General features: G+C 32.6%; 4 protein-coding genes across 5 annotated transcripts in view; 1 reads left to right on the top strand and 3 right to left on the bottom strand.

Annotated features, from left to right (window-relative positions):
• The window catches only part of LOC144835897 (ATP-dependent RNA helicase DDX55-like), a 44,998-nt gene extending 38,553 nt beyond the window's left edge, over nt 1–6,445 (bottom strand). For both annotated transcript variants that reach the window (XR_013611124.1, XM_078691018.1), the window contains exons 1-12: nt 6,196–6,445; nt 5,524–5,574; nt 4,977–5,063; nt 4,643–4,797; nt 3,786–3,935; nt 3,218–3,365; nt 2,677–2,718; nt 2,443–2,499; nt 1,993–2,150; nt 1,422–1,514; nt 831–945; nt 635–720 (exon numbers count right to left, since the gene is read on the bottom strand). Coding sequence is in view for 1 of the 2 variants with exons in the window: in XM_078691018.1 (XP_078547144.1) it covers nt 635–720; nt 831–945; nt 1,422–1,514; nt 1,993–2,150; nt 2,443–2,499; nt 2,677–2,718; nt 3,218–3,365; nt 3,786–3,935; nt 4,643–4,797; nt 4,977–5,063; nt 5,524–5,574; nt 6,196–6,297 (1,244 nt within the window). In the remaining variant the exon portion in view is untranslated. The remainder of the gene's footprint in view (nt 1–634; nt 721–830; nt 946–1,421; nt 1,515–1,992; nt 2,151–2,442; nt 2,500–2,676; nt 2,719–3,217; nt 3,366–3,785; nt 3,936–4,642; nt 4,798–4,976; nt 5,064–5,523; nt 5,575–6,195) is intronic.
• Nucleotides 6,427–13,035, top strand: LOC144835898 (uncharacterized). The gene is made up of 10 exons (XM_078691019.1): nt 6,427–6,519; nt 6,971–7,316; nt 7,684–7,787; nt 8,879–9,024; nt 9,300–9,439; nt 9,825–9,966; nt 10,291–10,433; nt 10,923–11,054; nt 11,567–11,807; nt 12,035–13,035. The coding sequence occupies exons 1-10, from the start codon at nt 6,445–6,447 to the stop codon at nt 12,171–12,173; spliced, it is 1,608 nt and encodes a 535-aa protein (XP_078547145.1). The 5' UTR covers nt 6,427–6,444; the 3' UTR covers nt 12,174–13,035.
• A 42-nt stretch (nt 13,036–13,077) lies between these two features.
• LOC144835893 (uncharacterized) lies at nt 13,078–18,481 on the bottom strand. The gene is made up of 8 exons (XM_078691013.1): nt 18,436–18,481; nt 17,987–18,157; nt 17,668–17,724; nt 17,374–17,490; nt 16,658–16,909; nt 16,083–16,205; nt 14,163–15,751; nt 13,078–13,930 (listed from the first exon to the last, which is right to left on the bottom strand). The coding sequence occupies exons 2-8, from the start codon at nt 18,042–18,044 to the stop codon at nt 13,634–13,636; spliced, it is 2,493 nt and encodes an 830-aa protein (XP_078547139.1). The 5' UTR covers nt 18,045–18,157; nt 18,436–18,481; the 3' UTR covers nt 13,078–13,633.
• Nucleotides 18,422–26,931, bottom strand: LOC144835338 (uncharacterized). The gene is made up of 13 exons (XM_078690424.1): nt 26,925–26,931; nt 25,661–25,819; nt 25,151–25,228; nt 24,513–24,692; nt 23,855–23,941; nt 23,253–23,417; nt 22,494–22,718; nt 21,403–21,549; nt 20,773–20,973; nt 20,406–20,567; nt 19,978–20,055; nt 18,898–19,089; nt 18,422–18,486 (listed from the first exon to the last, which is right to left on the bottom strand). Exons 1-13 carry the CDS (start codon nt 26,929–26,931, stop codon nt 18,422–18,424), a joined length of 1,746 nt encoding a protein of 581 aa, XP_078546550.1.
• Nucleotides 26,932–27,533: the final 602 nt, after the last annotated feature.

Raw genomic sequence — 27,533 nt, 5'->3', positions numbered from 1 at the left:
CATTATTTATGTAATACCAGACATGAATTATGAAGACATTATTCAGGATCTTGTGTAAACACTGATTGCGATTGGTGTGACGTACAAAAGTGATTTTCAAATTAAAAATAGAAACTGATTAAAAAAAGAGGGCCTGACAATTCTCAACAGTCTATATACAGTGGAAAGTGATTTATACGCTCTAGTTAATATGCTCAACATGCTACAACGCAGGCATAGTGATGTGTGTGTGACTGAGTAGGGGGTGTGGCTTCAAACTGGCATATATGATTGGTCAATTAACAGAGCCATGGTGGTAGTCTTTTCTGCTTAATAAGTTGTGATTGCAATTTTTCTTTCGAGACAATTAGGGGGTTACCCGGTGTACTAGTTCACAAACTGAGCCATTGTTGTGGACAGATGTATTGGCGCCGTTGTTGGCTGCCGGTGACACGATGGGACCCATAGGAGAGAAGAATGTTGTTGAAAAGGTGTAACATCGCTCTGATCTTCACGAAATAGCGCTATATAAATGTTATAACAGAAAGTTGTTATTTCTACAGTTTTAAAAGCCTTTAGGAAATAAAGTTTCTGCGAACAGAACATTATAGTATGATTCAATATTCAAAATGACATAAAAGGCTTTAGAACTTACCGATCCTGCTCTGCCATCTTGCGTAACTTTGGAAGAATATCTATCATTTCTATATCAGAAGCATCATGATATTCTTGAAGAGGAACCTGACAAAAATAATCTTAATTCATATTCCAAAGATTTAGAGAAAAAATTGTTTTGCAATAAATTATGAATGAAATAAAAATCATCTTTTCTAAAATTCTGGATCACGTACCTTCTGATTAATTTGAATAAACTCCACATACGTGTCTTCTGTTGGTAATAGAAATAGTAACGCATTACCTGTGTTACCTATCCTAGCTGTCCTCCCACAACGATGAACAAAAGCACTTAAAAATCAAAGACAAAATTAAAAATTAACTAAAAAAGCCAATCTATTTACCAATCGTAAGTATGAAATTTGGGGAAAAAATTAGGGATGGTATTATACTTTTGTGTTCCAAAATTGTTATAAATTAAAGAGTGGGATTATACCCGAGCATGGGATTATACTAAGATTCCAACATTTGTGTCCAAATTTAGCCTAAATTATGGGGTGGGCTTATTCCTGAGATTATACTTTGTCATATACAGTATACACTTTTCTACACTATCGAATTTTATGTGACAAAAAAATGTGATGTGTCCAAATATGGACATGATGATGTAATATCACTACCAACATTTTTGTTATCAAACTAGTTTAATAGTGTACACAGAGCTTGAAAGTTAATACTGAGAGTTGAACTGATCTACCAACAGATTGCATACATTGTTTGGCAATAGCAAAATAGAAGATAATCACAATGAATCATTCAGTCTTTACCTGGCATTGTTAGGTGGATCAAACTGTAAAACCCAATTGACTTCTGGGATATCAACACCACGGGCCATCACATCTGTGCAAATCAAAATACCACTAAAATCAAAAAAATTAATTCATTACATAATATGGGATATATCATATAGTGTGTATATTATAATTAAAATCTGTTTCAAGGTACTGACTAAACTTGATGGTAGCTCTTTTTTGAGAATATCAACAAATAACTATAAAATAATGTGTTTTTGTAAAATAGTTGCGTTTGTTTAAGGACATGTGAACAGACAGTGTGTGAACAGACTCAAGATGACCATAGAGTTTGTTAAAGCTCTGTTTACACTATCAAACTAGTTTGACAAAGAAAGTGTGATGTGCCCAAATATGGTAGTGATATCATGACATGTCCATATATGGGCACATCACATTTTTTGTCACATAAAGTTTTATAGTGTAGAGAGAGCATAAGAATATGTGTTTAATTAACAAACCCTATCATGTGTATAGCTCTTACAGTACTTGGAATAGTAATGGATTATTAAAGATGAAGAATTAAAAAGAAATCTGTGGTATTTACCTTTCCAGCTTTCTAAACTCTGAAAATACTGTTGCTCTTTTCCCTTTCATTTTACCATGTAAAGATAATACGTTTGTGTTTTTGACTAAAACACCTAAAGCTCGTCCAAAATACTCCACCTCTGCACATGTACTAAAGAATACCATGTGTTTTAAATGCTGAAAATCAAATATATATATTTTTTTTTGATATACCGGAAATTTACTTAATAAGCAATTTAAATGTGATTTTTTTTAGTAAGACTTTTGTAATCTAGGCATAAGTTCTTTTTTTTCACATTCTTAAATTTTGTTGCATATTTTATTTTTTTACGAGAGTCACTGAATATCAGTTGCCATTGTTTTATTCATCTGGGAGGTTATCCTCTATTATAAGTTAAATAAAAATTAAATATTTGTTATCTCAAATGTATTTAGTACAAACAGACACAAAATATTCAGTCAATGTTACCTTAAATTTTCTTAGAAAACCAACGAGAAAGTTGAATTTCTGATCACATTCACAAATCTAAAAATAAAGTTTTAAAAAGGTACTTTAGTACATAATAAAAAAAATTGATAAATATTAAAATAACAAGTTTGATATTACAGCATAAAGATAATTATTAATGAAATTACATTAAATTTATTATTTAATTACAATTAAATACTACCAGTTGAAATGGTAAAGATTATAAACACTTACGGTATAATAATTTGTTAAGGTTGATGGTGTTCTTTGCTCATTCTAAAATAAAAACAAATAAATTCATTTGTTATTACAAGTACGGACATCATATAAAGAAAGAGCTATAAATAGAAGGGGGACACCTCAGGACAGTGTCCCCTTAATAGGGGTGTTACAAAGGAGGGGTTCTACTGTACACACATACTGTACATACATGCATAGTTGTTTCATTGTGTTTGTAATATACAAACTTCTGATGGTTATTACTTATTATCAGGGGCGGATCCAGCATTATAGATTAGGGGGGGGGGGGGGCGCTAAATATTTCATAAATAATAAAAACGATCCGTCAGGTTGAAGAAAAATAAAAATAGTCAATATTTTATTTAAAAAGTTAAATTTTAAGGGGGGCTAAAGCCTGTTTAGCCCCCGCCTAAATCTGCGCCTGATTATAGGCTATAATCTTTGCAAGTAACTGAAATAAAAGACCAAACAATAAATCAATTAATATAATAACATTATTATATTTTGTTGTAGTCAAGAAAAAATAATTACTTACAGCTAATGAATTTGCTTTCTGTTTAACAGTGATACGGACTGGATTCCGTAAACCTGCCCTGATCAGAGACTCAACCTGATCAGTTTGTGTTGCAGAAAACAAACCAGTTCGTCTCTGCTTTGGAAGGTGACTTAAGATTGTGTTTATACTGAAATGAAAAACACAATAAAACATTTTATATAGCAAAGAAAGTTTTAAATGTTTCATTGTACTGTAATACATTTTTTATGTTATGTTATTATTATTATTTATTCAGGCAAAGGATACATTTTTACAAAATATAATACAAATCAACAAATTAAACAAACATGACGCAAGGAGAAAATATAAAATCATAGTCACTAGCTGAAAGCACAAAAGTAGCCTAAGCCACTGTCACCAATTAGGTGTGTACCTTCAACCAATGACTACTAAATAAGTAAGTATGTTCTTCATTTAATTTCATTCAGGCAGATTATAAATAAAAAGAATGGAAAGAATTTGGAAGATGGGGGAGGGTGAAGGGCTTCTATGAAACCTCATACCCCTCGGATCTGCTCTTGAATTTTGTGGTCATTATCTCTCTTACCTTCCTGCAAATCCCATATCAAGCAACCTATCAGCCTCATCTAAAATCAACACCTCAAGTGACCTCAGCATAACGGTCAGGTTACATGATGACTTGCGTCTTTCTAACAAGTCCTCGAATCTACCAGGTGTTGCAATTATAATGTTTGCTCTACCGAGAGAAAAATAAAGTAAACAAATGCTTCATCTGCATATTTCAGAATATGATGGTACATTGATGTTATTGTTTGTTAGGCAGGATAGTCAGATTCTCACATCATTATGACACTTGGGAATAAATAGATAGCTTGTCTTGACAAGTTAGTGAAACAGTGTGGTCATGTGAGATTCCGTTTTCGGACTTTTTTCTGTTGTCTTGGTCAATTTGTGTGGTTTATTAGGCTTTTTCCTGGTTTAACAATAACAATAACTTTCTTTTTACACTTGTGTTAAACAGTGCATAGAGACTATTTGTATTTTGCATTATACAAATTTAAAACCATTAACCATAGCTAGTTGGTAAAAATGGTAAATTATTAAATTACTCAATTTCTGAAATTGTTTCCCTTACTTATTATTTTCCCCTGTCTAGGTGATGTCAAGACAAAATCACTGGATACATAGAATGGTGAACAGACGTTTTTTTAGTTTAACTAAAAGTTCAAAAGGTTGAACTTTTGACTAAAGCTCTGTTTACACTATCAAACTAGTTTGATAAAAAAAGTGTGATGTGCACGAATATGGTAGTGATATGACATCATCATGTCCATATATGGGCACATCATCATTTTTTTGTCACATAAAGTTTGATAGTGTAGACAGAGCTTAACGCTGGTTGGATATTTGGGGAAAAGGATTCCTGATAGATCCAACACTTACCCATTTGACTGTAAATGACTAATATCATCAGATGGCTTATTACCACCAATGATCAACATCTGAGAAAACTGAGGCAGGTTGGCCGTAAAGTTTGCTAACACTTCGTTGATCTGGATAGCGAGTTCGCGTGTTGGTGTTAAGATCACACATCCAACCTGAAAAAAGAGAAAAATGTTACAATATTTATTTTTTGCCACAGTTTTCAACTTCCAAAACAATAAAATACAAGAAAAGTTCATGAATTGAAAATAAAAAACAATTTTACAATATTATACAGTTTTTAATTTCCAAAACAATAAAATACAAGAAAACATTATGAAAATGAAAGTGTTACCTCCATCTTCTTGATTGGTTCTTCTTTTCTGAGTAATATTTCTAACACTGGTATTAAAAAAGCCAGTGTCTTTCCACTTCCTGTGACCTAGTTTGAAATATGAAATAATTTGTTTGAATGTTTAAATTCATAGTATGCTGCTGCTGGTAAAGGTGAGTCCGTATTCATTCTGAGCTTTTAGCTCATTGTACTAAGTAAGCCTCAGTGTTGTGTGGTAGGGTGGGCAGTTCCAAATCACGCCACCTTATCTTCATTAGTATGTTTCAACCAGGTACAGCTGAGTGAACTGGGAGTGTTTTTTATCAGGAATTTATATATAAGTATATTATAACACTTGCAATGATGAAGGGCTAGTGTTGCCCGAAAGCTCTGCTGATGTTTCTGGCTGTTTTACTTTATCGTTTTGATTTAGCTTTTCACTATTTTTTGTATCTCTATTGAGATCCAGCCACTGATACCCATAGCATTGTCATTTTGTCAGTAATTTGCCTTTGGAAGTATATTATAATAAAAAATATTGTAATAAAATAATGCATATTTTACTTACTGCTTCAGCTGCCACATCCTTATGGCTAATAAGAAGTGGAATTGATGCCGCCTATAAAATTAACATTATTCATTAATACAGTGTATGAAAATATGTAATTATAATATAAACTACTACTTTACTGTAGTCCTTACACTATATCTGGATGCACTTTAGACTTTTGAGTCCATTTTGAGTAGAAGGTCTTAATAGTTAGTGGGTTTTGTATTTAAAATATTTTACTTTGATAAAAATTATTTTATTTCAATAGTCATAAGTCATAATATAATTAAGTTATTACAACAATAATAAATATAGTATAATAATAGGCCTAGGCTATGTATTATTAAGTTTTAATAATAATTTTTTAACTAAAACTCCAAAACTAAAAATTAAATATAAAATAAATTATAATATAAATAAAAAAGACACTAAATACATATTAGATAAGTTGACTTTACGTTAATATTGGTCTAATCACCGTATAATTATCTCTTTCAATGTCTAGGCCTAGCCTGTGTCATGTTGGGCAATGTTGTTGTCATTCCTAGCACGGGAATCTAACACTAACAGCTACGGGAACCACAAATGGTTACTTGCCTACTAACATGACTAGTCTAGGGCCTAGCTTCTAATCGATATTTTTGACTGATACATTATCTGTACATAATTATAAATGGTATAACATATTACCTGGACTGGTGTCATTTTCTTGAAGCCTAGTTGTTTTATTGTTTTCAATACGTTAACACTTATTGATGGTTTCAAAGATTTCCATTTTTCTTTGCCCTCCATGTTTCGCTCGCGAAGTATGTTTTGAACAACTCCACGTGTTTGGTTGTTAGTGTTAGATGTTAGATAACTGAAATGAACTTAATTGATTGGTTGATATTTAATGAGAGTCACACCCCTCTATAGTTTTTTAATAACAAGAAGGATCGGATGGTTGTGAAATTTATAAATACAATACTAAGAGTAAGACTGAGGACAAAACAAAGCTTAAACCTGGTCCATTATGTAAGTAGTATAGCTTAAGCAGAATTATAAAATACATTACAGATAATATAAATCTGTGGATCCTACAGTATGAGCGTTTTGTAGTACCATGTACTCTCTGCTCTGGTCAGCAGGGAGGCTCTGGTTGGTAGGCCACAGAGTGTGACAGACTGAGACGGGAGACAGTAGGATTGAAGCAGTAGGATCCTTGTTGGAGCTAGGTAACTAGTAGAGGTGTAAATGCGCGGCTGGGTCACAACCTGTTATATCCACTGAGAACTTACTGAGTAGATACTTAATAGTCTGTTCATGATGTACCTTCTTTTTAATTTTGTCAGTTTCTGGGTTTTTTTTAGCAAGTTATTTTTTATTATAAATATATAATTTGTTTTTCTTGAATTCACTTTCTTGACGAGACAAAATGTATATCAAGCATTTACTTATTCATTGAAGATTTAAATTAATTTTGTAGAATTTCTTATTTGTTACCAATATGGGTTCTGCTGTAAGTAAACATAAAAGGAAAAGAATAAACAGTGATGTGACATCTGATGTCAGCAGTAAAAATGAACGGGAAGTAGAAAAAAAGGAAGTAGAAAAAAAGGAAATGGAAAAAGAGGAGGTAGAAAAGGAAGAAGTAGAAAAGGAGGAGGAGAATAAGGAGGATAAACCTAAAGAACAGAATGCCTTGGAAGAAAAAGAAGCGGATACAACCGAGACAGACACGAAAGTTGTGGCAAGCCAAGCTAGTATGGAACCAAAAGATATAATGATAAGTTACAGCCATCAAGACAAGGACAAAATGAGGCTGTTAAAAGGTACTGTTCTGGTGGTACTCCATTGAATGTACCATTCAATATAGCATTTAAATGAATAACTTATCAGTTTAAATAGGCCCACATCAATTTCCCATTAATACTTTCTCATTTACATACAACCTGTCCTATTGATATATAAGTACTCTAGGCATTGTTTTCTGTTCTGATGAAGAGAATAGTTTCTCGTCTGTCTTTATTTATTTTTTTTTCTTTAAATTTTATATTTTATGTCTAGTTTTATCAAATGCCTCACAATCGTTATTTTAATACATGGTTATTGAAAAAAATAATCATAAATCACAGCATTTATACAGTTAAAAGCTAAACTGTATATTCACTTTTATCACCTTTTTGGGGTTTTTTTTAGATGCTCTTGAGGCTGAAGGTATCACTGTGTGGGTTGACGAAGTAGGCTTACAAGCTGGTGTGGAATTCTTAAACAAAATTGGTCAGGCAATTGTTGATGCTAAGGTATGTGTCCACACAGTTGCATACACATTAACTTTGTAATGTTGATTTTAAGGAAAACCTGTTATATTTTGTAACTCATGCATTAATTATTATGTTTGCTGTTATGAGAATTTCTTTTATTTGAAAAATCAAATAAACCTTTAAATCTCTCTTTCATACAACCCTTCTCCATTCCCTCCCCCAAATTTCCCTTTCTTCACCCTGTCAGTGCAGGAGATAAATATTGGGTTTTACTAATGAAGCATGGAGCTATAAAATATATTAATTAATTTTATAGCTCCATAATAATAAAGAATAAAGAAATAAAACCTGTGGATACAATTTTTCCATTCATTAGTTATGAGTCACTTGTTGTGCAATAGTAATCCCTTTTGTCACTGTGATTTTTGTATCCTGTTGCTGTAAATTTCCACCTCCTGGTCATGTGATATTGTACCAGCATTTAGTTCTTAAAGTATTAAATATATTCTAATGCTAAATATAATGCAGTATCTGTTTTCATGTGGCATATAAAATAGTGTTTGCCAAGAAATAATAAGTGTCATAATAAAACTGCAGATTTAAATAAAAAGAACTCACCTTAGTTCTCTTCCTTCCTTTGATTTTTTTTCAAAATGTTCATTAATAAACTTCTTAAATCTGAATTCCAGAAGATTCAAATTTCTTAGAAAGCAAACATTAGAAAATATTTTTTACAAATGAATGTTGAAAAACATCATCCCAAGTGGACACCCTTACATTCTATTTTACTAAAAATTGACTTTAAGAAAAAATACTGTAAGTGAAATTGATGATGTTTCTCTCTATCCTAAATATCAGATAAATACCGTAAGTGAAATTGACAAATTTTCTCTCCATTCCAGATATCAGCTACTACTCATTCAGGTCGTTTCCTGTTGAGATTCCTGAAGAGCTGTTACAATAGACTTCTTTCTGAAATAGATATAAGATGTCCATAAATTAATTCTTCTATTTAGTAGAAGAATTTTTTATTCTAAGTTATAAGTTATTATTATAAAATATAAGTATGCCTATAATTATGCCTAACCCATCCTCTCTCTCTCAAACCTAATGAATACTTCTTTCAACAGTTGTTTCTGTCATTGCTAAGCTGCAAGTCGGTTTCATCTAAGTATTGTCGTGATGAGCTTGCTTTGGCGTATGTATCAAGCAAACCAATCTTCCCCTGCACGATAGAATCCCGCGATAAAGTCACAAAAGGAATGGACTTTGGAATGTAATAATACATTTTTTTATATTGTTTTATTTATATCATTTGCTTTGTCACATATGTAACTGCATGTAGACACTCTACATTATGTACTCTATAATAAAGCAATCACAAGCCTTGCCGTTTTTTACCTCTAACTAAGAGTGGCCACTGATCTCAGACCACATTTCTGGGGCTGTACACCCTCCCTCATTAAACATAAAAATTATTGATATAATTTATTTTTTATAAAGATTAGTTAATAAATTAATGTTTAAACGTACCATTGTGCATTTTTAAAGGAAACTTCAGCTGGCGCCGTTGAAATGGTTTAACTTCACAAATGATAAGCCATTTGACTCTGTGTCTAAAGAACTTGCGAACGAAATCAAAGATAAATTGCAGGAATTGTCATCGTCAAGTCGAAAGCAACAAAAAAATGGTATGTATTGTTTATAATCAGGAATCTCTTTTTTAAAACTAATTTTTAAACTATTTACTTTACTTCTAAAATGTTACCGGATCTTCTTGTTTGTACCGACCACATTGAAGCTGCCATCTGACTGTAGTAATCATTATGTAGCTGGCTACAATAGATGTACTGGCGACAATTGTGACAACTAGACAGTTATTGTAACTGATTATATTTGCTGAAACTGGTTGGAATTGTGATAACTGCTAGAAGTTGTGGTATTGATTATTTATCAGCGATGAGTTTTGATGCAATTGCAGCATCCAATTCTTTTCTGGATATTCTTGTGCTGTGACTGAAAACAAAAATAAAAATAATGTTAGTCTATTTACTACTGTGCTTACTTCTTTACTAGATGAAGGCAAAAGTAAAAGACCAACCTTTAAGAGACTCCGTTCAAAGCTCAATGTTCATCATAGGCAGCTTTCAGTGGAAGGAAAGCATAAAGATTTCTGGCAAAAGTTTTATCCAGATGTAGACTTTGTTCCTTGGACAACGTAAGTCAAAAACTGATTTTACATAATCTTTATTTTGTAGGCCTACAGTTTAGAAAAAGATAAGAACATTTACAAGTAATAGTAAGTACAGTCAACTCTCCCAATACCGGACACCGTTCGGTTGACCAAATATGTCTGGTTTTTCGGAAAGTCTGGTATTGGTGACAATGTATTTGGGACCTTTTGAACCTTGAGAAAAGTCTGGTATTGGGAGAGTTTCTGGTTTTCAGAGAATTCGGTATTGGGAGAGTTGACTTTACTGTTAATACAACAGGTCTCTTTGTTTTTAGTATAAAACTTGATATTGTATTCAAATGTTTCTAGGTTTGTTGAAGACCTAAAAACTGAATATGATGCAGAAATTGAGAATTGGTACAAAGAGGGCGATCTTGATTGGTTGATTCAGGTATTACATCGAGAAATGGATGAAGACGAGGATGAAGTCATTCAAAAAGAACACTACGAAGGTTTGTATTGGTTGAGGTTGATAATCACTCCGAAGGAAACTATGTTTGTCTCTACCTCATGATTACATCCAATTAGCAATAAATAAACCCCTCCCTTTAAGATTTTAAAAAATATTTTGTGCTTTTCATTCACACTTATTTACTGCAATTCATATGTTATATATACACACCAATTTCCTAGATTCTTACATACACATTCATCCCACATAAATACATTTAGGGGTAAACTACTGTGCTGTGCTCTATGCTAAACCTACCTTTGATGTGAACGTGCTTTTCTTCATATAGCTCTGTCCACTCTATCAAACTAGTTTGACAAAAAAAGTGTGATGTGCCCAAATATGGTAGTTATATGACATCATCATGTCCATATATGGGAACATCAAATTTTTGTTTGTCACATAAAGTTTGATAGTGTAGACAGAGCTTAATGTAAATATCACATACTACTTTATGCACAAGATTTATCTAATGTATTGAAACTTTCAGAGTTTTGTACTGTAAGTGGAGAAAGGCAAGAATTTTGGCAGAGGGTGCAAGAGCAGGCACTAGAGAGCTACACTATGAGGGAAGTGTTTAGTATGAATTCCAGCGTACGGATTGATGCCATACAGAACTTAGGTAACATTCTAACCTTATCATTTATAAATTCATGCTCTGCTGCCTCAGAATTTCCGAAAAACCTGCATAATATATTAAGTTGCATATCAGTGTCCACCTCATACTTTCCACTCCACTGATAAAAAGGTTCCAATTGAAAAAATGAAATATCAGAAGATTTTATGAAAAATGTTACCAAACAATAGAGAGCACTATAATTTTTTACAAAATACATCTAAAACATAGAGGAAGCTATTAAAAAAATAAACTAATACTAGATACACCAAACACTTGTGGCATGCAACAACAGTATTCAATTAACCAAAAAGGGCTTAGTAGTAGAGCCTGATTTTGTATATCTATATAAGAGAAATTGCAACCTTTAGTGGAAGATCACATATCAAGAAATTCATGCAGTTCAAGATGCTCTGTCAGAAATATAATAAACCATAAAAAATAAGATACTGTAATATAACCTTTTAATTTAATTCAATGAAATGTATTTATTCTGAATCCTTTTTTATCATCTTCAGCCAAGTTTAACAGTTCATCAGTGATTGAATCATTACTTGATCTTTGCGTTGACGTCGATGAAAATGTTCGAGCAGTTGCTGCAATCTCATTGGCCAGAACAGGAGTCCGAGATGATGAGCACATCATGAATACAATCATGAGGTTGTTGAAAGATAAAGATAGACTTGTCAGGGAAAGTGGTTGCCTGGCGTTGGGACACATGAAGGCTAAAAAAGCTATCCCCAAACTTGTCCACTTATGGTAAGTCAATATAGCATGCCTCTAATTTAATATTGTCACAATCTACTGGTTTCATAACATTGTTAAACAGATTTGTTAAAAGGGAAATCTTTTTCTACCAAAATTGTTAATAAATATTACAATTGTTAATCAATTCTCCAGTAGTGTAGTTTACTTTAATGCTGCTGTTGGATAGAAAACTTAAAACCTATTATTAGCTATAACCGGTTGAAACTTTTTTCTTTCAGGCGTAATGATGCCATATCCAATGTGCGTGAAGCGGCTGCCATTGCTCTGGAACAAATAGGAGGTGAAGAGGCCCAGAAGGCAATGCACATTACCAAAGTATTGAGTGAAGAGATCAAGGCTCTGTCAAATAAACATTGATCCATGTAGGGTTAGTTTCAACATTTTCTTTTTAAAAAAATATTACTATTGCAGAGTATCATTCATGAGTGCAATAAGGAAATGTATGCGGTTTTTCTATACAATTTTTTTGGAAAAATAAGTATGATTTGCTAACTGGGAGAGAAACGGAAAAAGTTTAAAAAATGTAATGTATATGTAGATATTTTTTAATACACTTTTGGATACAATAAACATTTTGCATAAAAGGAAAATTCACAAAAGCATATTTTGAGATGTTAGAATAACTACAGACTGCTAAGTAGAAAAATGTATGTACTTTATTCAGTATAGTTTTGTAGATGGATACAATATGTATTACAATTATATAATTTTAAGTAAGATTGGTATAATAGTGGTGCTGTAGTCTAAACATTGCCTTCATGTTACATGGTTCCAAGTTCGATCATTCATAATGTTATATTCTATTGAAAATCTGAACACATTATTATTTGCGAGTATAATTTCTTATTTATCTATAAATCAGCACCTTAACATTAGTGATACTTGGTTTATAATTTCTCTGTGGTTTGTGTTTGTGTGGTATTATTTGTGTGTGCCTGCTTAAAGATATTTATCGATTTACTTTAAATAGTAGAATAGGTATTTAACAGAAAAAAATATATTTAGTATAACTAAACACTTTTTATAAGAATTTATAATAAGAATAATAATGTATAGAAAGGGAAAGACAATAATACATGATTACTTATTTAAAACAGTGTAGTGGTTTAAACATTATTATAATCCTGCATGTTTGTGTTAATAAATATATTTTTAGACACAAAAGTCAGAGTTACTATGTAGTTCAGGATTTTGGGAAAAAGAAGATTCCTATACTCCCAAATAAAATATCTTGTTACAAGTCCAAATGATAAGAAGACTTCAAAATATTTTAGATACATAAATATTAAAACATTGTACTGTATAACATTTTATTTAAACATGTTTTTGTGATTTTCAAACATCTTAAAACTTATACATTTATACACTTTTAAATAAATAGCATTTACAATAAACTAAATATATAGAATCATTTTAATATATAAACATTTAAAACCTCTATAAAACATTGGATTACAGTCTCATAAAATGTTTAAATTTTCAAATCTTAATTCTACAATATTGAAAGACTCACACAAGTTAATATTATGGAACCACTAGGGTTTGTTAAATTTTAATTCTTGAAAAAAAACGTTCAGTAAAACAAATCTTATTTCTAAAAATATATCTTTACAATAAAAATTCTTAACATTAAATTAATTAACTGAGGTAAAAATGAGTCGTAATCAAGAATGTATCACATGATCAGTGACTAATTTAATTTACCAAAATTCTAGGTATGACGTATGACCTAGGATTTCTTTGCAATGCCATTGCCAATTTTTCATACCAAAACTAATGCATCGTTCAAGTGTAGTTTAAATTAATCCCCGAAAAGATTACAAGTGGGTAAGCTTGCTCACGTTGTTCTTCACCGGTTCATCCGACTGTCGTGTCACATCCGAACTGTTAAACTTCCCAGCCGACGACTTCCGTTGGTCGCGTCCAGCATTCTGCAAGCCTCGATTCAGGCAACGTTTGACCTCTTTACGCACATGTTTGTTACATGTGAAAGCCATGAAGATGAACACACCTTGAAGGGAATTTAATACAATGAATGTGTACAGAAAGATCTTCAACTGTGTGAATGCTGATACAAAACCAAAGATCCATGTAAAACCCATCAATGTTGACATCTGCAATTTGAAAATATAATATAGTTTAATTGATTGCATCATTAAAAAAAGGAATTTAACATATGAGAAAAAAATAATTAACAGGATTTTAATAATAAACTTGAATTTTGATTTAGATTTACTGTAATATTAAAAGCTTGATGTGATTTAGGAATGTATTTATAAAACACCATCTTGTATCATTAATTATTCTACATTAAATTAATGTTTAAATTTAGAGAGAATGCTTTACCTTTACATAGACAAGTAGATCAGTTCTGAAACGTTTCAATCGTGTATTTTTAGCATTTCCAACCTTGTTAACTACCTTCGTGAGTCTTAAGCCAATCACAGCGCAGATAAATAACAGTATATTAAAAAGTAATATGATCATAAGAGGAAGACCAAAAGCAAGTAAAGTAGATTTTTCATCGTAAATCCAACAAGCAAATTCATTTCCGTATCTAAAACGTAGATTGTTGAATTTTTCAAAATGTATTACGAGACACAGAATGATTATAGGTATCGGCGCACCCCAGCCATAAAACATGTACGCCTGTAATATTTTTCTCTTACTGTGCCGCTTACGAAGTTTAACCTTTGACCCAAAAGTAAAAAAGAAGTCTAGGGCCATAGCATTCATCCAAAAGAAAGCAGCCAACCAGACATAGTGCATGACGGCAGCAATGGTGGTGCAAAGTATCGGGTAGGCGACCCCTTGACCTTGAAGTAATACGCCAAGCTGTCCGATAAACAGTGCACCAATCAGGTTCATTAAGATTTTACCAAGAAGCGTACGTAAGGATCGAAACACACAGCGCACAATGAACGTTATAGTTAGTGCTACTAGCGATAATAAGATCCCAATACAACTGATGATAACTTGCATGTGATCAGAATTCTGCGGAAAGAATGATGTTGGCGTGTAATTCAAAGTGTCGCGCTTTAAAGACCTGCAAACTTCAGGGCGCCCTCTAGGATGCAACATCGATTGATTGGTCAATGTTGGCTCTACACCTTCATTTGTTTTCACTGAAACCGTCGTGTTTAGTGAAATCGAAGAATTAAGCACCAATGGAGGGCAGTGTTCAAGAGTTTCCTCATTACTGCACACATATAGCAAGGTTTCCTGGCAAGAATCTCCAGAATCGCTAAAACGATGCACTTTCTGAAACTCAACCTGTGACGGCACATATAAGATATTACTGGCAGATATATAAACAAAGTTGGAATGACCAGATTCAATGAAGTAAGTTTCTGAATAATTATGTTTCGAAATTACGCAATTCATTTCTAAATCAACCTCGTCAATGTATTCTGAAAAACTCGCTCTGATTACCGTCAAACTAAAATAAACTTGCGTTTTAGAATTATTACTTACGTGCTCAACGACCGATTCAAAACTTGAGTGTACGACGTGTAGCTGTGTACACATCTCGCTTACAAATCCAGAGAACTTTTTCACTTCCCACGGGTGGGCGAATCCATGTGGTTTGCCATCGATTTCGTCCACAATTCCAACACTAATCTCAGTTTTAAAATGTAATTCCATTAATTTTCGAAGCCACTGTTCTTCATTATCATTTGTAACATTATGTTTGACTATGAATTCCAATGTAACATTCACTCTGACAGATGGACTGCATATGTCGGCGAGGTTGGGCATTAAATCCATTTCGTTGCAGTCACCGCCGTCCGTGGTCACTCCTTTGGAGATTCCACTTACCTTCCCAATGGCTTTATCTGGTTGGTTTTCTGGATTTTCCACCTGATCCGGATTATATTGCCGTTCAGGTAGCGAAGGAATCATGATGGCTATGGATGTGAATTTGCTCCTGGGAACTATAAAAAGATATATGAATAGTAATATATTTATAGTTACTCGTAAGTAATTCTACTATCTATTTACCTCTAAATATTAAATATATCAACTTTTAGACTAAAAGACAGTAGACATATTTGACAGGTCACTGGCAAACACCTCGAGAGTTTGAGGAGCAGATCTGCAAATTATCAGCTCAAAACAGCCCAGTTACAGTAGAATATGCCTTATAACATTTTTTCTGCACTTGGTACTGTAGACATGAACGACATTTTGAGGTCTTTTTAAGTCTGCACTAATTTTATTTCCGTAACCCAATGTCAGCTGTATTAAAAATAAATTTTTACTTACTACACAATTGTCTTCTGATGTCATATTCATAGTTGTATGGACAGACACATTTAAATGAACCTTCTGTATTGAGGCATATGCCAGGGTAACAGAGCATCACATTCACACTACACTCATTTAGATCTATAAAATAAACACACATATGTATATACATACTAAACATAAGAATAATATTAAATAAAATTAAATAAATTCATCTCCTTTTGAATAATGAAGTTACCAGGGCCATTGTCAGCAATAACATCGCTGACATTACCTTGACAACTCTGCGTTAACACATGAAACGTTTTGTTCACTTTTCCTTCACGTAACAAGAACATTTGCATTCAAAATAATATTGAAATTTTTAACTGCATTTAAACTAAACATATTCTCTATTTTTTATTGTTATTTATTCGGCAAATAAGATATACTGAACCGAAAAAATATTCTGTGCGAGTCTTTATTTTTCTTTTGTTCTCTAATTTCATTCTTCTCCTTCAGTGTCATATTTTGTTCATTAAAATTATCATAATAAAAAAGTTAATGAAAACACAACACTAATCAATTGTACAGGTTGTATTCATTATACTGACCATCACACATGACTTGGTCTCGATTGTAATAAAATCCAATTGGACAGCGACATTCAAAACTGCCCTCTAGGTTGACACAATATCCAGGATGGCACTGATCACCGATAGAAGCACATTCATTCAGATCTCGACAATGCTGTTCACCTTGGAAGTGTGCGAAACCATCCGGGCAGAAGCAGTAGTAGCTGCCAAGTGTATTGAAACAAGCACCAGGCTCACAAAGACCTTGTTGTAACATACACTCATCAGCATCTAAGGAAAGGTATACAATTAGTATCTAAAATCAATCAATCAATCAATTCATATTTATAATGCGCCAAATTCTTTCCAAAAAGATAAGTTCTAACCACTAGCACTTTGTTGGAATAAATATGATTTCAAAGATATAAGCAAGCATTTAAAGCTCTGTCTACACTTTTAAACTTTATGTGACAAAAATGTGATGTGCCTAATTATGGAAGTGATATGCCCAAATATGGTAGTGAAAAGACATCATTATGTCCATATATGGGCACATCACATTTTTTGTCATATAAAGTTTGATAGTGTAGACAGAGCTTTAAATGCTTGCTTATATCAGAGCTTAAAACAGTAGTAAACTATAGCTCGTCAGTCAAGTCAAGAGTCAAGATTAGACTAAGCTCCTAACGGGTGTACATACTGTACCTTGGGACTAGGCTAAGCTCCTAACCACACCTGGTTACAGGTGTACATACCTTGGCATGTTAGTCCTTTGCGGGATTGCTTGTAGCCTGCAGGACAGGAACAAATCTCTGTATTCAAATTCACTATCTGACAATGTCCAGGGGAACAACTGTCCCTTCTACACAAATCTAAAAAGTTAAATAAAATAAAACTAAATTCTATTCTCCTCAAATAAAAGGTAGAAAAGGGCTTGCATTTTTCAATCTTTTTAAGAATATTAGTTAACAACCAACTTTAAGCGAAATCATTGCCTTAAAACAAAGCTAAGATTATAAGTTCATAATTAAAATAAATGAATAGCATACCTGATGGGTCATAATCTATTGATATCAGTGGAACATTGCATATGGACTTATATGATTCTACAAAAAAAATAGAAAAGCATTTTTTTAGACATTTGTATAATTCAACATTTGCTCACATCCAACCAAAATGCAACAATCTGGAAGTTTGCCTCATATACATACACCGGATAGAATAAAATACAGTATGTTCTATTTTCTTGTTTTTTTTTCCAATTTTATGACTGTTTTCGTAAAATAAATCAACAATCTAATGATGATGTAATCAACAAAACTAAAATATCATAAGCAGCAAATAAATAAGTAAAAGAATTAAACTTACCCGAACCAATTGGAGGACATGGGAAGCACGAACCACCCCAGGCCTTTCCATAGGCCATGCAACAACACTGTTGCCATGTCACATCAATGTATAGAATACCTTCACAATGACCACCGTTGCTACCATTGTAAGTTGCATAGCACCTTTCATACAAAGGTACCTCCAATGGAACTAAAAAAGAGATTTACTGCTGATAATGACCTCACAATAATTATCTATTTGATCAAATTTGGAAGGGTAGAAAATTTCATTTAAATTAAAAAGTTTGTTTTTGTTAACATCAATACACCAGCAATGACATATGATTACTAATACTCATGCATAGTAATGTACAGTACACTTGTATGCAAATTAAAATTTGCATGTACTGTATTCGCAACAATTGAACCCCCTTTATGTGACCAATATTACAGATTGATAAACTGTTTGTATTTTTTAATGTGAATTACTTTGTTTTTCTGCTTCCCGATAGTCATCGTCGCAAAATGCAGAAAAATCATCTAAAAAATAAAGATATTTGTTAATATTACATACATTCACACAAAAACTTAGTACAGTATGTATATAATACATATCATTTTTATTTAAACTACTTTTTTTCAATAAAACAAAAGGTATCAGTACAAACACAATCAAATAAGAGAATAAAAAGGAGCATGACAAATTAATTTTTGTTAAATATATATCCAAAAAAATAGTCACTTCAGAACAAAAAAGTATTATTATTACTGTTCAAAATGTATAGAGCTGAAACTATACTAAATTTATAGACCTACTGTAATGTGCTATACAAATGTCATTGAAATCACACTCTATTGTCATGATCATTATAATCATACTTAATCAACTGTCATCACTATCATCATCGTCATATCATCAATCATATATAGTATAACTGTATTAAAACCTACCGGTGCCAATAGGAGCGCATGCTGAACACTCACTACCCCACGATTCACCGTTTAAAAGACAGCAACACTCAACTTCACTGGCACCAGATGCTAACATGTTGTTGCTGCAATGGGTCCCAGAATCATAAGATGATGTGTTGCTAACCAGCATTGGACCGTAACAACCAAACTGTGAATTGTCATAGTCAGGTACTAACAAAAATAGAAAGCAATTGTTCAGTTTTAATTGTTTACCTGTTGTATACATCTTTTCCAAGATTTTAACCACATCTTTCCAAGATTGCAATCAATTCATCTGGTTTATTAATGTAATCATTGTTATATTATAGGTCTGTATATCATTGAAATCATTTTAAAATTCAACTGTGATACACTCATCTGCTCATTCATTTATTTACTTATTTATTTGCTTTTTCAATTCATCAGTCAAGATGACAGTTCCCCTGACGTAGGAAATATGGCAAGAAATGGGTTGAGGGTCCTTAATCCATACATATTCCAGTCAAAAATTTGATCTCATGGTGATCTCATGGTGATCTCATCACTGATCTCAGAGTCTGAGAGAATTGTGAGATCATGATGATATCAATTTGAAATCACAAATTGATCTCAGAGTGATCTCAGCAATTGACATCATTGCGTGAGATCAAGGTGATATTTTGGTGATATAATTTATTCTGACTTGTAATTCTTATAGCTGCATCACATGATATTCAAGCTTTTGACGGTTTATAGTGATTATATAGTATACAACATGTAAAATAAAACCTGTAACCTGTTTTAAGTCTGTCTACACTATCAAATTAGTTTTGAGAAAAAAAGTGTGATGTGCCCAAATATGGTAGTGATGACATCATCATGTCCATATATGGGCACATCACATAAAGTTTGATAGCTTTAGGTGTGCAAACATATCAACTAATTATTCTTCCATCGGAATATGAAATAATTAAATTTACTCGCATCCACACATGTTAACCATTATTTCTTCAAAGATTACAAGTAGAGAAATCAATATGCTGATGTAGATAAATTGCACAATATATATAAAGTTAACGTAAACTAAATTGAAATACTAACTTGAAATCTCTGGTCGATAGCTGATATAAGTTGAATGATCAAAGCTGACACTAAATCCGCACATATCCTCAAAGTCATCTAACAACAAAAAAGTTAAAATAGTATCGACATAAAAGGTCAATGAGGTCGAATGTCAGAAAATCAATCTGTGACATATTACCAAGAAGTGTTATGAGATATTTTCTATATCGAGAAATGATATCTGATATCATGACTATTGTTTGGATGACTGTGTTGATTATGGATTTAAAGCCTTGTCTACACTATCAAACTTTATATGACAAATAAATGTAAGGTGCCCATATGGACATGATGATGTCATATCACTACCATAATTGGGCATATCACTACCATATTTGGGCACATCACACTTTTTTTGTCTAAACTAATTTGATAGTGTAGACTTTAAGTAGCATGACATAACTTACTTGAATTGGGAAGGGGGCATTGGATGCAGTCCTGACCCCAACCTCTACCTATTCCTGGATATCCACAACAACAGTCAGTGTATGTTAACAGGTATGTCATTACAAGACCACAAACTGTTGTATCATTGTGGAAATATACTAACTCATAACACAGATCAAAGCCTATGAAAAAAAAAAAAAAATACTTAACTGCAAAATTAAAACAATAAATGCAAACAAAGCATTACAAGCATTGAATTAGTCTCTACATAAACCAAATCCTTTTTTTATCATTTCCATTAAAATTTTTAGTTTAGAAGAAAAGAAGTTCAGGGTGTTAATCAACTATTAAATGTTTTTTCTGTTTTATTCATTGATCACAGCTTACCAACTAGTGTAGAGAGGCTCTCCGTCTCAGGCGCTAAAACCACTGGTGGCGGTTTAATAGATAAACTTTCTGACTCCGATTGAGAATCGGACGAGGACATAAACGGTGGTATCGGGTAAACAAACTGATTTTTAGTAACGGAAGGATCACGGTGTGCTGCACCAAAACCTGAGGCTGACATACATAGCTCAGAAAACAGTTCTAAAGAAAACAAAAGTTGAACACTAAAAATTCATTGTACATTTTGTTTTTGTTTCTTCTTTATACAGTAGAAACCCTCCCTATTAACACTTCCATGTAAAACAAATAAGGGTAAATATTTTAACATTCAGGGGACACTTCTGATTCTGAAGGTGTCCCCTATATAGAGGTTCTACTGTAATACAGAGAGATATAAATTGATGTTCTTATTTAATTTCTCATAATATACACCCAGTGTATGTTGTGATACCTTTAGGCTTATTTTACTGTTTTTTACATTTAAAAAACCGTACTAAAGGTCACTATCAAATTTGTTTGACAAAAAAAGTGTGACATGCCCAAAAATATGATAGTGATATGACATCATCATGTCCATATATGGGCACATCACATTTTTTGTCAGATAAATTTGATAGTGTAGACACTTACTTGAGTCAGTATGAGGACATCGTTGACATGGTCGTCCCCAGCCTTGTCCAATCAGACAGCAACATTCAGATATTGTCATATTAGTGTGCCAGGCCTCATAGCAATAAAGTCCTGAGGAGTTTACCTTCTTACTCATGTAACATTCAGCTATATAATAATAAATATAACTTTTGTAAATTATAATTTCTTTTGTAAGGATTTGTATATTTATTTTTGGAAAAAGGTTAAAGATATATTGTCCCCCTAAAAAAATATTTTGTTAAATTTTTTTTGTTGAATATGTTATTTTAATATCACATAATAGTTATTCACTCTCACAAAAAATTGGGTCTAAAAACAATTTATTTACCTGAGAAAAATGTAATTTAAAGCAAAAAATGGTCAAATTGTCTGGAAGACAATGAGTTTTTGGGTAATTTAACTGTTTATTTTGTCTTTCTATAGGTGAAATAATTTTTTCCCCCCGTTTTTTTTCTTATGGAAGTGAACAACTTCATTAAAACTGCAAAATGGCCTATTCAAAGTCCGATTTTAAAAATCTTTATTTTTCATGATTTTGGGGGACAATACATCTTTAAATATTAATGACAGTGATTGGACCTAAAATGGTATGTTGCTCACAAACATAAATTGTTTTGAATCGTAATTAAGTTTTAACTGGATTTCGAGGAGGAACAATGTATATTTCATTGAATGAATAGCCAGAATTAAGAAAGATTTCTATCTAAAGCTCTTTCTACACTATCAAACTTTATATTATGTGATAAAACAAATTTGATGTGCCCATATATGGACATGATGATGTCATACTGTATCACTACCATATTTGGGCATATCACTGACATATTTGGGCACATCACTTTTTTTGTCAAATTAGTTTGATAATGTAGACATAGCTCCATGGGATGTTTCTGTTAATGCAATAAATATATAAATATTAGCTTGGTGGGGCTTTTAGGCCTTAAGATGATATGGCAGACCATACATATAAATATGTATACATATTTATAAATATGTATATGTGTGTATAAACATATGTATAAATATGTATGCATATGTGTATGTTTGTATAAATATATGTATAAACATACCTTGTACTTGTAAAATATCAACCCCATAATTATTTTTGTTAGCCCTTGAGTTTACATCTGATGGTATGCTAGGAAACCCATTAGACATCATTGATGACTCTAATGAAGATGACACTTTGTTTTGTCCTCCTAACACATTGCCAGACCCTTCATCCTCCGGCAGCTCTAGAAAGGTTTTTCCACCATCATGTTTTTGGTTGGGATACTGTTGTAAATTGCAGGCAACTGGAGAAATAAATAAAGTTTTGTTTATTGTGTGCTTTAGGTAGCAAAGTTGATTAAAACAAACTAAGTACATGCTTAATATTTCAACAGTATACAAAATTTCTTTGTAAGCACTATTTTTTGCAATATTTCAACGATTGTGTTGTAGCCTACTGTATTTTATATGTATATATTTTTTACTGTTAACCTTTAAATGTCGAGTATAAATAGATAAAGTTTTTGAATTGAATGAAACGGTATAAAAAAAATTATTTAGGTGGAGGATACTCAGACTCCTCTTTCATTCTTTCATTCCATTTTCATTAGTTTCCGCTTTCCAATATTTCAGATGCACCTCTGAGTTAATTAGAAAAGATTTTATATAACACCTTATCTACACTATCAAACTTCATGTGAAAAAAAATGTGCTCATAATGGACATGATGGTTATATTACTACCATATTTGGGAATATCACCACCATATTTGGGCATATCACACTTTTTTTGTCAAACTAGTTTAATAGTGTAGATAGAGCTTTAGACGATGAAATTACCATCAGAATATTGTTTGCAAGGCTGGCATTCATCTCCCCATGCTTTGACATTTGGCTGACAACAACAATCTGTTTGGCTTAATTCACCAGCCAATGCTTCTGAGCATGCCCAGTAGTCTTCCTTCACATGAGATATATTCTTATAGCATGGTGCAATAACAACAACTATTAAAATTAGATATAATATTTTAATTTTTATATAGATAAAAAATAAATTAATAATACGTCCCCCTCCCAGGGCTTTTATTTTATTCATTTCGGCAATAAACATAAAACCTGACCTTATGTCTGGTTTTCTGGAAAGTCTGGTATTCAGAATGTGTTTTTAATAGTAAAAATGAATTTAAGACCTTTTGTACCCCGAAAAAAGTTTGGTTTTGGCTGAGTTTCTGGTTTTTAGAGAGTCAGATATTGGGAGAATTGACTACAAATATTACACAATGACTGAAAACTATAAAACTATTTTCTCATCTTAATGCTTTGTTACTTAAACTTAATTGCATTGGAAGACAACTGAACAATATTTCTGTTATTCACAATATTCGCAATTGTTACTTTACTATTGCATTATTTCATAATATTGACAATCACAGGATACAAACCTTGAGAAGAGTCACTCTGAACTGAATCAAAACCATTATCAATTTCCTCTACATCTAGGGGAGATCCACACAACATATGATAGGTATCTATGAGTAAAAACAGGCAGGCCATTTAAATTTATAGCAATCACCTTACCAAGTAACTGTAGTGAAACAGCAGTACATTTTTAATTTTAATTGAAACAGTAGTCCAACTGTAGTCTAGTACTACCATGGATTAATGAATGGTACTACTAATTAATACTTCTTTTTTTTAATCGTATAATTTTAAAAGTACTACTATGCCTTTTATCAGACTGAAGACTACATCTCACTTATGACATTGATGTTGCAGGTCAGCTAAAATATAACATTTTAATAATTTGATATTTCATTCAAGTTTCAAATTTATTTTTCTACTCTTGAAAATAACAGTTTATCAAAGTTATAAACAAATGTTGTGTGAGGAAGACACATCAAGCCTAAGGTTTATTTGTTCTGAACAACTTAAAATGCAAAGTTAGTTGCCTCTCATTTACAAATGTAACACTCATGGACACAAATGTATGGTTATTCTTTTCATCAAGAGGCTTTCAAAGTTAATTTGACACTTGAGGAAAGCAATCTCCTACATACATTACATGAATGCAAGAGGCCTAAACTTATATATGTAAATTACCCAAGCCATAAGCAGGGCAGCTGAAGTGTTTAGTCTTCCACTGCACCCTGTCCAATCCCTTTTCACAGCAACAGATTTTGAATGCTGCTTGTGCTTGAGCATTGATTTCCATTGAAGATGACCCAGGCACATCAATAGAGCAATCATCTTCTGGATGTATGTCAGGAACAGGAGGTGGAGCTATAATTTAAAGAACCAATCGCAAATTAGTTTTTACTCTAGGCTATAGATGACCACGAAAGAGGCTACAGGCAATCGTGATGCAAGGGAAAATAACTCATCCTGCTTACCTAGCCTAGGCCCACATCTTCTACAAGTTTCTTCTACATCAAAGAACAGACCAAAGACACAAAATGATTGTATTTCCTAATTTAATAGCTAGTATATTAACTTTTACATCAAAATATACTATCCTAAAATCCAAAAAAAGGTACCACGGTTCTACGTCGTTGACTCAACTCACTCTCTCAAACCTGAAAATTGCAGTGCCGCGCCTGGTGCTAAAAGAACGTGATTGGATGAAGTAGTCGTCTGCTTAACAACAATGTTAACCAATCGCAGACTCTGAAAGTTATTGGGATATTACATTATTGGTAGAGGGTATATTTATAGAAGAAAGTCTTGAATCTTAGACTTACCAGATAGAATACTCGGAAGAAGATGATTGATAACAATATGAGCTTCCGCATTCGCATTACATAAATTGGTAAATTCATCTAAAGAATAATAAAATTGAATTAATTAATGATCATCATCGCAGTATTTATTATTAACGTCTTAATAAGAGCTTTTTGCTGTTGAAAAAAACTTTTAAACATTTTAATATGAATTTAAGTGGCGTACATGATAACAATAATCAACAATTAACTGCTATAATCAAGGCAATCTAACAACAGGACACTGAGCTCGCCTTGCCAAGATATTAAGTCGTAACAGTCATTTGATCGTATGTCTGTCTGCGACAAATACCACAGTGATTTAGTAAGATCCATTTTCTGTAAGAATCAATGATTCGATGGCAGATGTAAAAAAATGGATCAGGGGCGTAGAATTGATCGTGTCGCAGCCACAGATACACCCTTTGATCTCCAGAGCTCAGCATCCTATTGACAGATTGCCTTGCTATAATCAACAACATTATACCATACCTGACGTCACAAGAGGACAGTCGTCACATCGGGGTCCCCACGATTCACCCAATAAATCACAACAACATGACTTCCACGTGTATCGCCCTTCAACAGCGTAACACTCACGTGATGCGTTCGGATAGGTGAAGGAACCAAAGAAACAGTAGGATTTTATATCTATGAAACAAAAACAAACTTTATATTTTAAATCTCTGTCTACACTATAGTCTCACAAGTGTGATGTGCCCAAATATGGTAGTGATATGACGTCATTGTGTCCATATATGGGCGCATCACAATTGTTTTGTCACATTCAAAGTTTTACATTTTAATTCAGTAAAGAAATGCGGTACATCAAAAAATTAATCACAGGAAAGTATCCCATAATATGAGTGTCCATTGAATATGGGTGTCCCAAAGGAGGGGTTTATACTGTTATTTGTAAAGCCTCTAGAACGTGACAGGATTTTTAAAAACCTAAATTTAGAAAGCTGTTGCGGCCATATAACTATCTATTGTAACTATGCGTACGATTAATTAAACGAATTAATAGGAACCCGTAGATGTTAAGCCTATAAAAGGGTCGCAAATTACTCATAAATCAAAGTCTATAGAGGCACCAGTCGTTTGCATATGCACGTGTCATTATTTAATTACTTTATATAATCATACTACCTTTGAAAATGAAATTAAATTGTATAGTGAAACAACGTGAGTATAGTGTTGTGAGATTCCATTTTCGGAATTCTGTTCTGTTGTCTTGGTGAATTTGTTTGATTTGTTAAGTCTACTATGCACTATCAAACTTTATGTGACAAAAAAGTGTGATGTGTCCAAATATTGTAGTGATATGCCCAAATATGGTAGTGATATGACATCATCATATCCATATATGGGCACATCACATTATTTTGTCACATAGAGTTTGATAAAACAGAGCTTTAGGCTTGTATTATTTATTTTTTCCCACTTTTAATTCAATTAAAAATTCAAATTGTATAATAAGGGTGATGGGGATAAAAACGGCATAGTAAATCTACGATGGGTTTCCTGATTATTATTACTGGTTTGTAGTGATGGGTATTATCCAACTTGGAGATATTTTTCTACAGACGCAGCTGAGCATCATCATTTTAACTCCTTATCCAGTAGATGAGTATACTAATCAGCCTAAAGCATTGACATGTATCTTGCCGAATGTAGAATCACTTAATCCTCTCGGACTGCACTCATCTGTCCATTTTTCATTGACCGTAAGTTATTGTGGCATCTTGTTACATACAAGACATTTTAATGCGCATAATAACGGCAGATAGTAAGTGTGGATTATGTACTATATGATGTCATCAACCTCCGTCCGCGAATTTTAGTTTGTTTTTGCCGTCTGCATTTTTTTTTACAAATAGCCTATAACATTTTAAGTAAAAGCGAATAATCTCTTTATAATGCTTGGAGCGTCACATTCCCCAATCTCACCACCCTCTCCCCCAGCCCAGCAATTCACCGTATTCAAGTTATTAATAGGCTTAAGTTCTGTCTACACTACCAAACTTTATGTGACAAAAAAAATGTGATGTGTCCATATAAATGATGATGTCATATCACTACCATATTTGGGCATATCACTACAATATTTGGGCACATCACACTATCTTGTCAAACTAGTTTGATAGTGTAGACAGAGCTTAATTAAAATAATAATAATAATTGCTTTTAACCATCACATTTTTAGAGGATTATCAGATCAAACGTCATTAGCGTAAAACAACCCGTATTTTGCAGTATGATGGTTAAAAGCAATTATGCGGATTATAGAATAGTATGGTATATATCTACAAAAATTGTTATTGATATTTTTAAAATGTTATCATGTTATCGTTTTATTTGATAT

Source organism: Antedon bifida, chromosome 2, assembly GCF_963402885.1.
Source record: "Antedon bifida chromosome 2, ecAntBifi1.1, whole genome shotgun sequence".
Lineage (NCBI taxonomy): Eukaryota > Metazoa > Echinodermata > Crinoidea > Comatulida > Antedonidae > Antedon > Antedon bifida.
This window is presented reverse-complemented; position numbering and strand designations above follow the sequence as displayed.

Excerpts from the sequence above, each read along its gene's own strand:
- LOC144835898 (XM_078691019.1), top strand. The coding sequence starts at position 6,445 with ATGGTTGTGAAATTTATAAATACAATACTAAGAGTAAGACTGAGGACA. Across the intron at positions 7,788-8,878 it reads AGGCAATTGTTGATGCTAAG|TTGTTTCTGTCATTGCTAAG; the intron begins GTATGTGTCCAC and ends TTCTTTCAACAG. Across the intron at positions 9,967-10,290 it reads GACTTTGTTCCTTGGACAAC|GTTTGTTGAAGACCTAAAAA; the intron begins GTAAGTCAAAAA and ends AAATGTTTCTAG.
- LOC144835893 (XM_078691013.1), bottom strand. The coding sequence starts at position 18,044 with ATGGCCTATGGAAAGGCCTGGGGTGGTTCGTGCTTCCCATGTCCTCCA. Across the intron at positions 17,725-17,986 it reads ATGTCCTCCAATTGGTTCGG|AATCATATAAGTCCATATGC; the intron begins GTAAGTTTAATT and ends TTTTTTTTGTAG. Across the intron at positions 15,752-16,082 it reads CATCAGAAGACAATTGTGTA|TTCCCAGGAGCAAATTCACA; the intron begins GTAAGTAAAAAT and ends ATCTTTTTATAG.
- LOC144835338 (XM_078690424.1), bottom strand. Across the intron at positions 25,229-25,660 it reads CTGTCCTCTTGTGACGTCAG|ATGAATTTACCAATTTATGT; the intron begins GTATGGTATAAT and ends ATTATTCTTTAG. Across the intron at positions 21,550-22,493 it reads TGATATTTTACAAGTACAAG|CTGAATGTTACATGAGTAAG; the intron begins GTATGTTTATAC and ends ATTATTATATAG.